Source organism: Meriones unguiculatus, chromosome 3 (assembly GCF_030254825.1).
Source record: "Meriones unguiculatus strain TT.TT164.6M chromosome 3, Bangor_MerUng_6.1, whole genome shotgun sequence".
Classification (NCBI taxonomy): Eukaryota; Metazoa; Chordata; class Mammalia; order Rodentia; family Muridae; genus Meriones; species Meriones unguiculatus.
Genome location: NC_083351.1, coordinates 16,388,948 through 16,403,164, shown reverse-complemented (window position 1 = coordinate 16,403,164; position 14,217 = coordinate 16,388,948). Strand labels below are relative to the sequence as shown.

The following is a 14,217-nucleotide window of genomic DNA, read 5'->3' as shown; positions in this document are numbered from 1 at the left end:
AGGGCATGACCTTAACCCAGGCTGAGCTGGCATCCAGCACTTTCTACACTACCCTGACTTTGCTGGGAGTTTGAATCTTGGGTCTGGCTCTGCTGCACAGCAGCCGCTGACCTTGAAAGGGTCATTTCAACACCATTGAGCAATATTTTGTACATAAGTTGGTGTCCTTGACCCCTACTTCCGAGCAGGAATCAGGGGCAGTGTCCGGAAACCCCAAGTGCATTGCTAAGCTTGGTTCCTGACTTGCTGGAGGCCTTCGATGTTGGCTGCTGGTAGATACTTCCCTAAGGTCACCTAAGCCTCTGGGTGCTTCTGTGCCTTCTCCCCCAAGTCGCAGACTTAAGGGTGTCAGAGCCAGGCAAGTGGACATGGGAGCCCACCCAAGTCTTCTCCACTCAGATAAGTGTGGGTCTCTGCCAGCCCAAGGTTTGTCACTGCTGCCAGCTGCCCTGGGATAGACATGTCCAAGCAGGGTCAAAGCCACAGATGTCCTCCATGTCTGTGGCCATCTGTCTAAGGCCTGGGATGTTCTGAGCCGCCCCCCAAGCCTTGGCCTAAACACACTCCAAGGAGTAAACCAGGCCTTTTTGGAGAAGGGGGGAAACCTCACGGAAGGCCTTATAGGGTTGATGCATGGGGCTTCTGGGAAGGCTCTGGGGCCTTTTGGAGGGCTCTGAGGGACCCACAGGGCTCGGCCTACCTCTCTGAAGGTCATCTTCCTTGGCCTGTTTGGAGGGAAGAGGCTCAAACTCCTCAGCGAAGGGTGAGCAGGTACGCTTCAGGGGCAGCCTGTGGGGAACAGCAGAGCGGGGCTGGTGAGGACAGCTGTCCCTCCAGCGGGCAGAGAACCCCCAGGAAGGGATAACAAAGTATTGGCATCAAGGTGAAGTCCTAAGGATGGGTGCAGGTCTGGCAGCACGCAAGGCTGGGTTCCTTGACCTTAGAGAGAAGCAGGGCACGGAAAGAGCTGTGATTCTATAGGAGGTGGCAGGGGACATGCACGGCCTTAATCAGAGTGGACTGTTAGCATCACCCACGTTGTATCTTCTAGCCAAGGACGGGTACGTGGAGGAGTGGGGGCTGTGGGGCTGGAGGGAGACCGGCTTTGGTTCAAGTCCTGTCCCTGCTACTTAACAGCTGGATGAATACGATTAAGCTACATCCCTTCTTTGAGCCCTGGTTTCCTCATTAGAGGGTAGCCATGACTCTGCCCGTCTGACCTGCCAGGGCTGGGATGAGTTGGTGAGAGAGAGAGAATTTGAAGCAAAAGCCCCATATAAAATATACACGCTGTTTATAGGGGAGAATGGATTGTGTGCAAAGCCAAGCCAGTTAGGGCCACACACTCATGCTGCCCTGCCCTTCTGCCTCACCCTCTACACATTCAGGGGTCCCCCACAGCTGCTGGGGCGGAGGCTGTGTCTGACAGAGGGAAGGGCATGGGTGACTGTTCCAGCCTCTGGAGGTGATGTGTTGGGAGAGGGGTGTCCAGCATAGCTGCCCTGTGCTCTCCGAGTGCGTATCCGCATCTCAGAGGCTTCTCTCTGCCTTTATTTTTTACAAGCAGGTGTCTCGCCAGAGATTTGCCAACTTTCCATGTAAGGCAAGCCCATAAAAACCCAGGCGGTTTCAGTGGGCAGGGAGGACACAGGCCTGGCTCCAGGCAGCAGGGGGAAAGGACAGGAGGCCTTGCGAGGGGGATGGGGATTGGATAAGGACAGGACCCCTGCCTGCTGCTTCTGTACCTGTCAGAGCTGCTGTGTCCTGCTGAGGGGACAACCTGCAACAAAGAGAACAGATATTTCTGGTCAGGCCCAGGAAGGAAGGGGGATGGGTACCACATTAGAGCCTTCCCTGTCCCGCACAGAGGAATACCTAAGTGAGTTGGGGTCTTAAGTCAGGAGGAACTGTCGAGCTGGGGCTGTTGAGTTGGGGACTCAGGGACACAGTGGACCGACTATAGCGCTGCCGGCAGAGGCAGCGAGCTGCAGTTACTGTGCCCGAAGCTGGGGACGAGTGATAAGGGGACGACGAAGCTGGAGCACTGTCCCTGAGCACGCTGCATGTCTCCTGCCACTGCTACTGCCCTGTCCAGTGGGCATCCCCTGGGAGGCTCTCTGTGGGGAGCACCCAGGCCCGGAGAGGGCAAAAGATGACTCAGGGCCACACTGCGCAACTTCCTTTCCCCAGGGCCAACTCTTCCTCGCTCTGTACCGACACTAGTCTCCCACGGAACAGCTGCCTACCCAGCTTCGGCCGCCAGGCCTACTGAGCATCCTCCTTCCGGAGGCCTCAGGTCACAGACAGAACAGGTAGAGAAGGGCTGATGCCACTGCGGAGGCGGCAGAGGCTGCCAGCATGCTCCAGGAGCAGGGAAAGGATGGCATAGGTGTGTGGGTGTGTTGGACCTACTCTGTGCTGGTGGCTCTCCTCTGCGACACTCCTCCCAAGTCAGACACCAAGCGCTTAGGTACCCTGGCCCGATCTTCAAATGCCCCCAGGGAGCCGTGGGAGCTGGGCCTTCAAGGGAAGGAAGTGGCCAGCTAATAGACACTGAAGCAGACAGAGGCGAGGCTGGCTGTTGGCCGTGTCTGGCAAAGGGAACAGACTGGTTTCCCTCGAAGGATGGCTATGCAGGAGAGAGATAACAGAGCCAAGTCCAGGCCTAGTGTCTCCTGGCTGCAGGCGCTCAGGGCTGGCATCGCCAGCTAACCAGGCAGAGGAACCAGTGGCCAACAGCACCCGGAATTTGATCTTCTGAGTTGGACTATGTGGTTTCAGGATGTGCCTCCATCCTGACCCTCGATCCCAATATGGTTAACTCATGGGAGTGCAGTGAGGTCAAGACACTGTTGTAGGGTTGCTGGGTTCTCATAATGTCTGTGCCTGAGACCGGCCACCCAGCCCAGACGTGGCTCCAGTGAACCTCTTCCGTGTGAGCACAAGCTCAGAAGGTTTGATGGAGAGAGACTCTATTGCTTCTTCCCTCATGACAGGTCCCTGAGGCTTCGTCCTCTCCTGGTCCCTGGTCACTTCTGAACCCCTTGCAGTTCAACAGAAGCAGTTTTTTTCTAGCTTTTAAATAGCAGGACCAGAAAATGTCCTAACAGGCCATTGTGATGTTAGCAAGTAAAGCCCCTAAGAACGTGGATCCAGGACCCGTCCTCATCCCTCTCCCACCTCCCCTGCTCTCACCCCTCCTGGGCGCTGCAGGCCGGAGAAGTGCAGGTTGGGGACGAACAGCACAGGCTGGGTCTCCAGGTCAGCTTCGGGCCTCAGGTATGTGGTCTCGTTGCCCCGGAAGCCTGACAGCAGGCAGCCCTTGATGCCTGCTGGGAAAAAAGACGCCACTGAGCCTCGAGGTCCCTTCTTACAAGCCCCTGCCCACCTTCTCTGGCCTTCCTCCCCTTGGCCCACTCCAGCTGGCACCCCGTGCACTGTTCACTGACCATTGTTGCCGGAGTCTGGGCACTTGACCTTCCTTCGAAACTGCTTCCTCTCATCATCACGCATCTTCCTCTCGGCTCCCTGCAAAGAGAGGTGCTGCTCAGCCAGGTCTACACCGGCTGCTTTGCATCTTAAACACAGGGCCAGACTACAGGGAGAGTCGGAAATGGGAAGGTACCAGCATGAGGCCCCACCTCCCTAAAGTCAGGTCAGATCTTGAGAGAGGTGAAGAAGAAAGCTTACACACACACACACACACACACAGAGAGAGAGAGAGAGAGAGAGAGAGAGAGAGAGAGAGGAATGAGGAGGGTTACAGGAGTCACAGAGCCAGACTTACAGACCCTGCAGAAGGGGCAGAAACACAGATGTGAGGACATACTAAGCAAGGGATGAGCACACGGAGAGAGAGAGTGACAGAGTGGGACAGGCCTCCCAGAGACCCGGCAGTGTCTCCTGTCCCCCACCCCACCTTGTCACAGAAGATCTTGATCTGGCAGACGGCACGGTGGACCAGGCGCTCGGTGCCCGCTCCACAGTCATAGGTGTCTATCTGCAAGTTCAGGGGGACACCCTTCACCCCCTTCTGCGAGGAGAAGTCGGTGCTCAGACAGTTGACACCGATGAACACCTGGGGACAGAGCAGGGAGCCGGGTAAGCGGCCTACTCAGAGCTCAGGGTTCAGTGAATACCCTTCAGCCATCTTGGGCCCTGCAGGCAGGCGTCACCACCCGCTTCCCTTTCACAGACAGGAAGGGGTGCTGATAGAGCCAGGCTGATGTCCCCTTTCTGGCTTCCTGAGGGTGTCCCACCCTGGGAGGACTAAGGGTCCTTTGAGGACTGTCAATCTGAAGGTTTACATCTCTACAGTTTGAAGCAAGTTAGGGACACAGTGTTCCTGCTGACGCAGGCGCACAGAAGGTGACACAGCCCCTTAACGCTAATGACCAATTACGACAGCCAGCACAGGATCTGGGCATCCAGGTAGTCTGGTGCCATCTGTGGCCAGCGGCCACCCAGGTTGCCTCTATTCTACAGCTATGGAGGCCAAGAGAGCCGGAATTGCTGTTGCTTGTTCTCTAGGGAGTTGGGGTCCATGAGCCTGGACCTGGTCCCCCTGGTCTGCAGTGGGAAGCTTGCCAGCTTGCGGCTGGGACAGATGCTATGAGCTTCCTCAGACCCCGTCTGTTTTACCTACAGATGGGGTAGGTGAACATACCCTGAGAGCCTGGGAGAGTTCACCCTTAGTCTTGTCAGTCACGGGTGCTGGAGAACTCTGGTGAGGATTCGGTTCAAAGTCGACCGACAGCCCGTGTTGTCTCAATGCCAGCCTGGGGCCTGTCTCAACCCTGGCAGGCTCAGGGCCAGACCCTACTGGCCTAGTCTGGGCTTGGTCTCTGACAAGAGTCCTGACCTGAATGGTGGGGATGGGGCGGGAGGCACATCTCCACAGACCCCTTCCATCACAGGCTTTGGGGGAGCTCCCCTCACCCCATCCAGCTGTGATGCAGCCTCCACGGGCCCCCAGCTAGTGCCGAGACCCAGGCCTGGAGGTATGAAGGCCGTGAGAAAAATCCCCACCGAAACCCACCTCTCCCTTCCCATGAAACTCACTCTCCCACCTCCCATGACTGGCAGGCTCCTCCTCTAGCCCCTAGCTCTGTTTGAATAACAACCACGCCAGCTGGGCCTGCCCCTGTCTCCTCCATGTCTTCTCTAAGTCCCTCCAGGCGAGGCAGGGGTCCACAGATGCCTTTGGGATGAGTGGTCCCAGGCTTGGTGGGTGTGCAGAGCCTGTTCTGGGCGTGGAAGGACATCTAGAGAGAGGTCAGCCAGCCCCCAAGGGCGAGGCTGATGCCCTTTTCACAGCTTTCTGCACAGAAATGGTTTAAGTGCCCAGCTGGTGACAGGCTCAGGCACCTGGGTGGGGAGCAGGCTTGGGCTTCAAGCTGCCATGAAGGAAACGGTGGCATCTCCCTCTCCCTGGCATCATACTCCACCGGCCCCAAGGCTGTGCCTTGTTCTGACCTCTTAGACACGGGAGTGGGAGCTCACCACGGCCCAAAGCCTCACAGAAGCCAATGTCTCCCCTGCCATTTCTCCCTCGCCTGCCACTTCTGAGCCAGCATCAGCAAGCCGCCTGGAGCTTTGAGCCCCTTCCCGTAAGGCTCTGATGAGCTGAGCAGTCACCTGATCCCCCTCGCCACCAGTCACTTGGGGCTACAGTGTGACACAGTGACATGCCTTCTGAGGGGAAGGGCTGGGTGTAGCCCAGATCGTTGGCCCCGGGCCCGCGCCTCTGATGAGCCTGTGAATGCCACCACCTTCCTGGGTGCCGCCCAGGGGCCCATCAAGCCTTGGGTCACCCGACCCAAGCCCGCACTGACCTTGGCCTCCTCGTTGACATTCCACACAAAGGAGAGCGCATTGTAAGCCACCTCCTCGATGTGCTGGACCGTGTTGAAGTTTTCCTTACAGTCGGCTGAAAGCGTAGGAGACCAGAGCGTCAGCGGGAAAGAGACAGGGGCGCGGCGGGGAGGGGGCTGTGAACCCAACCTCACTCGGGGCAAGAATGTGTATCCCTACCCCCAAGCTAAGACATAGAAGGTCTCTTAGGGAATGCGGTGAGGACAGCATAGCGTGGGGACCCTGGCGGCTGGCATGGATGCAGTACTGGTACACGGCAAGCCTCAGCGAAGCTTCCTAACCCTCTCTTTACTTTATTCAGAGAGGTTGGGTTTCTCGCCCAAGGTCGCAGAGCTAACAAAAGGCCGAGCAAGGAGCACGCTCTCTGGTTCTTAAGCCCGTTCTCCCAATTGCTCCACCGTCCACCTCTCAGCCAAGTCCTCCATCAGTCCCGACCTGCACACCGCCAGGCAGCCGGCCGCCTGCCATTTGACAGTCAGATAAACTGAGGTACAGGAAGGGACAGGGACATAGGTCATAAAGGCAAAAAGAAAAGGACGGACAGAACTTGGGCTGGCTCTTTAGCTGCTGGAGTGGTCCAGGGAGAAGGTGGCTCAGGACTCCCACCCCCTTTTAAGACGGGGTCTTTGAAGCCTGTGTAGTCAAGATGACCTTAAACGGCGCTTCCGGTCTCCACCTCCCAAGCGCAGGAACTACAAGTCTGCGTCACCACGCCAGTTTTACGTAGTGCTTGGGACGCAACCCAGGGCTTCCCGCATGTTGGTCAAGCCAACCTCCCACTTCGGCTCCATGCTGTTCCCCACGGTGGCCAACACCACAGGGCCCATTCACCGCCATTGCCTGGGCCCTCGGCCCCGTCTACCCCAGAGCAGAACAGAAAAGAGCGGCTGCTGCTTCCATCGGTGATCCCCTGCACTGAGCCCCCCTAGGTTTGGTCTGGGGTAGGAGAGGGAAGGGGTGCGGGGTGGGGGAGGCATGGGGCTTGCTCTCACCCACGTCAATGACTCGCTGCTTGGCGGTGGGCTGCCGGGAATGCCAGTGTCTCCAGAAGCGCAGCTGCTCCACGGGGACCTTGTCGTTATCAAACACGACCATCACCATGCTCTGCAAGTTCACCGAGGATTGCGTCACCCTGGTCCGGGGGCCCAGGCACCAGGCTCCCTCCCGGAGCGTGGCCCAGCCGTCCGCTTTAGCCCCAGCCCCTTGACGCTCACCCCGCCCCCCTCCCCAAGCTGTCCCACGCACCTTGACTTTGCTGGAGGACAGAGCCAGGCCTTTGCCTCCCGCTGGGGTGCGCAGGGTGACCGGGTAGAACTGACCCTTGTTGAGGTAGGCCATGGGTGACTCTCCCGCTTTGATGTGAATGGCTTTGGGGGAGCCCAGCGTGTACTCGAAATCACTGTGGGGAGCCAGGGGATGGTGAGGCAGAGGTACCTGGGGAACATGGGGCTGGGGCCTGGGTCTGGGGGGTGGGGCTTACTGTAGCTATTTTCCTGTCCTGGGACGGCCTATTGAATGGCTGCGTTCAGTCATGTTCTAGCTTAGTAAAGAAGGGCCAAAGGAAACCAGGGAGAACCGGAGCGGGGACAAAGTCATGAGGACTAAGGACAACTGAGCCCACACTGGTCTGGAACTCAATGTATAGTCCAGGCAGGCCTCACTATGAAGCAGACTCACTATGAAGCTCATGGTGACCTCAAACTCACAGCAAGCCCCCTGCTTCTGCCTCTCAAGGGCTGAGATTGCAGGCCTGTGTGTTTCTAACAGGTGCTAGCTCACAGCCCCATCCCTGGCCAGGAACAGGCTGCGGAAATGCTGCTATGTTCTAGGGATACTGTGGCATTCCTGTCCTAAGGACCAAGGGTCCTAGGAAAGCGAGTTACCTCTTGAGGCTCGTGTAATCCTCTGGACACGGGGGTTCCGGCGATGTTTTCAGGATATCAGGGAAGAGCAGCGACTACAGAGAAACACAACCGCAAGAGAATAAGCGACCATGTGAAGGCTGCGGAGGGCTTGGCCAGGGCTGCCCAAGCGGCCGCACAGGCTGTGCAGTGACCAGCTGGGACAGCAGGACGTGGCAGCCCTGCCTTAGGTCTAGAACTCGCTCCCATCGGTCTCAAAGCTCTGACCTTCTTACTGTCTTCTCGCCTCCCGTGCAGGCATACATCTATCCGGGGGTGCCGGGAGGGGTTCAGGGGCGGGCCCTCACCTCCTGGGGGTCCTCTTTGAAGGTGCTGTCCGGCTGCCAGCGCTGTGTGGGTGGAACCCCGTGAATGCTCTCAAATAAGGAGTTGAGGGAGCCACTGTCATACATGTCGCCCGTGGGCAGGAGGTAGCTGTCCATGGAGCCGGCTTCCAGCTTGCTCGGACCCGGTGGGAGGGTAGCGGTCTTGCCGGGGGTGGGTAGAGTTCCCTCCAGGCCTAGCAGGTTGTTCTTCTTGAGCTGGTCTGTGTAGTCTGGGCTTCCAGACACGTTCTCCGTCAAAAATTTCATGAGGTGCGTGGGGCTCTCAAGGGGGGCAAGCTCCGGCTCACAGTCCATACTGTGGTAGTACCTGGGGGGAGAGATGGGGAAAGTGAGCATGCTCCATCTCTCTAGGCTGGACTGGTGGTGCCCTGCGTCAGATGCAGGCCCTACCAGCACGTGAGAGACTGCAGCGGGCCAGCTACAGCGATGAGGGGAAGGATAGTCAGCCAGGCTCTGGGTCGAGGGGACAACCAGCTTTAGCTGTTACAGGACCAGTTCCTGCAAAACATCGACCGTTTAGCCGTTTGTTTCCCAGCCAAATGCTCTTGTGCCAAGATGTCCCCCACTTCAAAACAGCTGTACTGGGAGGTGTGTGGGGGAGGGGGGGCCGTGTGCCTGTGAGAAGGTGGGTATGTATTCGGAAAAAGGTCAGGCAGAACATACTCCGAACTGTTGGGGGCAGGCAGGGATGGGACTGCACGGAAGTTCTCACTGTTTACTTTATAGACATTCCTGGTGACTATTTTGCAGAAAACAGGCCCCTGTGACTGAAAGGGTGCTGAACTGTAGAATTCATTTCGGAGAAGCTCACACACCCAGAACCATATCCAGCAGCGCAGGGGAAGACCTGGGCCAGCTTGTTGCTGACACTGGGCCCAGGGAGAGCTGCAGTGGCACCCTAAATATTTGAACTTTCCGGAAGCCACTGGCCGGCCCGATGCAGTGACCTCTGTGAGGTCCCCATTGCCCATGAGAGAAGAAGTGCAGGAAGAGGGTAGGGTTCTGCCCTCCTAACCCCCAGGCCTCAGCAGGCCATGCTCAGCCTAGGAGTTTTTCTGCAAGGACACAGTGGTGTCCTCTGGTGACCCCCTGGAGGAGGGTTTAGAGCCTGGACAGAAAACCTACCTCTAAGGCTTTTCTGCTTTGAAGCGTATTTGCAGTAAATGCCAGGCCACATGGTACTGGCATCTGGGATCTGGAGTGTGTGTATTCAAGGACAGCTTTATTATAACTTAGCGACAGTCTTCTGATATAATTTTCTTTTTTTGAGATGGGGTCTCTTGTAGCCTAGGCTAGCCTCAAATACACTATGTAGCTGAGGATGACCTTGAACTCCTGATTCTCCTGCCTCCACCTCTCAAATGCCGAGATGGCAATCATGAAAGCCTGCAGTAGCATATCTGGTTTTATGTGGTGCTGGGGATCGGACTCGGGGCCTCAGGCTTGGTGGACAACTAACTGAGCTGCACTCCCAGCTAGGTATCAATCGTTCTGAAACCTGTTAATCCAGGGGGAAGAAACAGGGAGACTCCGGGCTGGATTATTCCTCTGATCTTAAAGAAAGTTAAAATACAGAAGTTTCAAGAGGAGCTGAGGGTTTCAGCCCTGCGCCCCATAAGCTCAACAGAAAAGCCAGCCAGCATTCAGGGGTCCCTGGTGGAGCAGAACAGGTGAGGGTCTAAAGAGGCAGCGGTGGTCTTGAGTAGCTTACTTCTTTCCTTGGTCATTCCGGCCACCAGTGCTGGAGGACAGTATCCGCTTTTCCTTGGGGCCCTGGGAGAAGAAGAAGGAGAGTGATAGATGGCTCTTGGCTGGGGCCTGGCTACTGGGACCCTACCAGCCTCCAGGGGCTGAGGCCAGGCCCTGGCATGCTTGGGAGACAATCAGAGTATTTCTAGCTTGCAGGAGCCCTAGGCACCACAGAGACTGAGCCTGATCCCCAAGTTCCAGACTGGAAAGCCCTTCCTTGAGCTTGCTAGATGAGGGCACAGAAGTGGGAGTCAGGCTAGCCTGGCCGGCTTCCTTCCCCACTTCAAAAGCACTAGGCGACTTTGGATAATGACTGCACCTCTCCCGGACCTGATTTCTTCAAATGTTAAATAGGGGATTATAACACTTCAGGAGACTCTAAAGCTATAGATAAAAACAAAACAAAAACAGAGGCTCTGTTAAAAAGAACACTTCCTAGAAGTGAGACCTTGTACCAAATGCTTTCTAATTTAACTTTTCCTTCTACCCTGAGCTTCTATCAATACCATCGCTATGACCTAGGTGGGAGACCGAGGGTCAGAGACTCTGCTGCAAGGAACCTAGGCTCCAAACCCATTTCTGCAGAGACTGCAAGTCCATTTCTTGAGTCTCATCCTAGATCTACCACTATTGGCCGTGTGTCCTCGGACAAGGCACTAAACACCTCTGGAGCAGCCTCGAAGAGAACTGTTGATGCTCAGAGCAGGATCTAGCAGAGGCACAGCCTTGGGAATGGCCTCACACACTGGGTTTTACTTTACAATCCAGCCTCACCCTGTGAACCCCAGGCTGGGATCTGAAGATGGATGGAGAATTCTGGCTTCCATCGTGACCCTGAGCTGGAGTAGCCATTCAAATTCCCTTCTGTTGGCCTGAGCTAGACAGGATCCAGAGACTGCCAGTCTGTAGGCAGACAGCAGGCAGGGGAGCCCGGCTATCTTGAGATGACGACCAGAGACAGCTTGGGGCCTTCTCTGTCAGGAACCATACATCCTGGCCTCTCTGGGCCTCTGAAGTCATGCAGAGAATTCACCTTCCTCCCCACGTTAGGGCAGACGAACAACCCCACCTTCCTCCCCTGCACAGGGTGGCTTTGGATGTTAACATTCGGGGCCAGTCCTCTCAGCAGATCCACACACATTTATTGGAGCAGGACAGCATTGCTCTCTGTGGCAATTCAGATACACAAACGCACAGGACTGGTTAGCAAAGACAGCGAGGCCTCATCCACCTTGAGGATGCAGTCTGCAATCTATTAGCAATGTCTGGCACAGGCACAGGTACTGGAGGGGGTGGGGATGGCATGTGTGAGTTCATATCTCTGACTGATAACTGGTTCAGAGGGGAAAGGGCCCAACACCCAGGCCTGAGAACCAGCAGTCCCAGAGTGAAAGGCCTAGAAACAGGCTGGAGGAAAGATATGTGCTGTGTGCCAGGTGGCGGGCTGGGCAGGTTGCTGGGGTTTCAGCAATGGTCACGATGTGTGGTCACTGTCCAGGAGCTAGCTGCCTGTAGCAAGATGGACAGGTGTGGGCACAGGAGAGGAGCATTGGGGAGGGTGGAAAGATTTGGTGAGATGGCATGGTGACCCGGGAGAGTCTCCCTGCTCCCCACACCGTGAGAAAAATGAGGGGACACTTGGGCTGAGGCCTGGGATGAGAGTAGGGGTTAGACAGGGGAAAAGGAAAAGGGTGACAGCAGGCACCTAGCGGACGTGCACGCGGCCGGAGGTGGCCAAGCCTACCATATAGTAGTCATAGAGAAAGCTCAGGGCCGCAACACTGTCGTCATCCCCATTGACCCTCATCATGGCCTTGGTGGCAGCTGTCAGAGGGTTCTCCAGGTAGGTCTTCCAGGCCTCGTCCTCATTAGTGTAAGCAAACTTCTGGAAGCCCGCAGGGTCATTCTTCAGCAGCCGCACAGACCTGAAACTGTAGGCAGAGAGAGGAGGAGGGTCACTTGGGGATGGAGGCTTGGTTAAAGTGCTTGCCGAGCAAGTGCGAGGAATTGAGTTCGGTCCCCGGGGTTAAGAAAAAGAAAAAGAAACAAAAACAAAAACCACCTTGCAATCTCAGCAAAGATGAAGCAGGAAGGTTCCCCAGACTCACTAGTGGGCGGAGTCTAAACCGCAAGCTCTAGATAAGTACAGTCTCAGAAAAATCCAAGATGGAGAACACATGAAGAGCAACAGACAGGGTGTCATCTGGCCTCCATGTGAATGCACATGAACACCTGTGTCTGCACATATACGTGTGCCTGTGCACGTGTAAACAGGTGTAATTACACACACACACACACACACACACACACACATCTCCTTCAGGCTCGGAAGAAGGTCCCCAGACTTAGCTCCTGCCACCGTCAGGGATTCAGAGGTGCCAGCCATAGAAACGTGAGACTCCTTCCTCCACCACCTGAGGCAACATGGGGGCAGTGGGCCCCGGGTACAGATCAGTGCCTAATGCTGCCACGCAGAAGCTGCGGATCCGGGGTCTGATCCCCTCGTCACCGACATGAGCACCACAGTGTTGGCCAGCCTCTGAAGGCCTCTGATATATTTCCACAGAGTCCTGTCGCGGCACTCACTGCTCACGGGGGATCATGGCGACACTCCAGAAAACAACTCCCAGATAGCGCAGCGTGCCAACGGTCATGGTCCTGAGGCACGAAGGCCTGCAGGTTATCAAGTGGGGGGGGAGAGGAGGGAGAACCCCAGTGAAGGACAGGACATCACAGCAAGAGAGCCGGTGGGCAGGGCCTGGTCCTGGGAAGCAGTGTTTCGAATTGACACACATTGTAGGTCCCTGGGTGGCCAGGCAGAGGCAGGGCAAGCTTGGCACTGTGTTGAGATGCCCAGATAAATACAAGGCATTGTAGCCCAGGGTCAAACTGTGTTTGGGCTCAAGAAAGGGATGGAGACATATAAAGAATAATGATGATTGCAAGATGAACCTCTAGCCGGGGGGGGGGGGGGGCACCCTACCGTCTCGGCACTCAGGAGGCCAAGGCAGGAGGATTGCAATCCCAGACCAGCCTGGACTGCCAAGTGAGACGCTGCTGCAAAAACAAAAGACAACGATATCTTGTCTTTGCTGTGCCCTGGGCATGTTTTGGGCACTGAGCCTAAGCGTGGTCCATCCCTTGCCCCTTTCAGGCACAGCTGCTGGTTTTCATTGCTTTCCAGGGACCCAGCGCTGGAGTGGCTTGTGGCTCTCACGGTTGAACCAGGGAGAAAAGACGCAGCTGCTCCGTTAAAATGCAACTGCTGGGCCCGCCCCAAGAATCTTTTGTTTTGAGAAAGGCTCTCACACAGCCCAGGCTGGCCTCGAACGTAAGTATCTACGGATGACCTTCAGTGTCTGATCTTTCTGTCTGCACCTCCCAGGAGCTGGGATTACAGCTGTGTGGTACCATGTCCAGCTCGTGGGTTGTTGAGGCCGGAACCCAGGGCTTCACCATGCTGGGTAAGCCAGCGTGCTGGGCAAGCCATCATGCCTGTACTCTGTTAACTGGGCCCAGCTCAAGCCTTTCTGATTCCCTCCGTCTGGAGCAGCTGAGAATGTGAATAACTAACAGCATCCTTGCCGCCACCGCCGCTAGCCCCGGGGACCACACCCTTGCAGAACGGCTGGGAATGTGCAGCTGTGGTCACCTGCAAAGCACTCATGATTGTCAGAGGACTCGGGGCCTGTGAGAGAACAGCCGCCCAGCTCAAAGGGAGAGTGGCGTGTTCCCTGCTCTGCTGATGTCCCAGGATTTTTCTGTCTATCAGGGTCACATGGGCCTGACTGGCTCACCATGTTAGGGTCACAGGAATAGCAGCAGACGCCCTGAAACATGGCGTCTGGATTGTCCCCACTCGGCTCTGCCCCTTACAAGACGTTACCTTGGGATGACCTTGTATCACCACACAGCTGTAGAAACTCAAGACTCAGCGAGAAAAAGAAGACACCTATGACCAGCCAGCCAACCACCCAACCAGGATTACTACTATTACTTAGAAAGGGCTTTGTGTAGCTCAGGTGGGCCTTAAACGCACTAGGTGGCTGGGGACGGCCTTCAGTTCTAATCCTCCTTTATGAGGTTCACCTCCTAAGTGCTGGGGTTGCAGGCGTGCATCAGCTCACCTGGCTTATGCAGCGCTGAGGACTGAACCGGGGGCTTTGTGCATGGAAAGCAAGCACCCTACTAACTGAGCTACACGCCTAGCTCACAACCAGCCCCCTCCTCCCCCCCCCCCCCGCCCCAGCCATGTGCTTTCCACTAGCCAGGCTGCTCTGTCCCCACACAAGCCTTTACCAGAGCAGGAGGCTGTCTTGGTAAGGGAGTTGCAGGCACTGTGCCAA

At 56.4% G+C, this 14,217-nt stretch overlaps 1 protein-coding gene across 2 annotated transcripts in view; it reads right to left on the bottom strand.

Annotated features, from left to right (window-relative positions):
• Grhl3 (grainyhead like transcription factor 3) overlaps positions 1–14,217 on the bottom strand; it is a 30,395-nt gene that overhangs the window by 6,845 nt on the left and 9,333 nt on the right. Inside the window, exons 2-13 of one of the 2 annotated variants that reach the window (XM_021631522.2) lie at positions 11,616–11,802; positions 9,834–9,895; positions 8,084–8,429; positions 7,758–7,831; positions 7,120–7,273; positions 6,867–6,978; positions 5,835–5,929; positions 3,920–4,078; positions 3,450–3,528; positions 3,196–3,332; positions 1,746–1,780; positions 701–789 (exon numbers count right to left, since the gene is read on the bottom strand). In XM_021631522.2, the coding sequence (XP_021487197.1) occupies positions 701–789; positions 1,746–1,780; positions 3,196–3,332; positions 3,450–3,528; positions 3,920–4,078; positions 5,835–5,929; positions 6,867–6,978; positions 7,120–7,273; positions 7,758–7,831; positions 8,084–8,429; positions 9,834–9,895; positions 11,616–11,802 (1,529 nt within the window). The remainder of the gene's footprint in view (positions 1–700; positions 790–1,745; positions 1,781–3,195; positions 3,333–3,449; positions 3,529–3,919; positions 4,079–5,834; positions 5,930–6,866; positions 6,979–7,119; positions 7,274–7,757; positions 7,832–8,083; positions 8,430–9,833; positions 9,896–11,615; positions 11,803–14,217) is intronic. The other variant, XM_021631524.2, reaches the window with a different exon arrangement.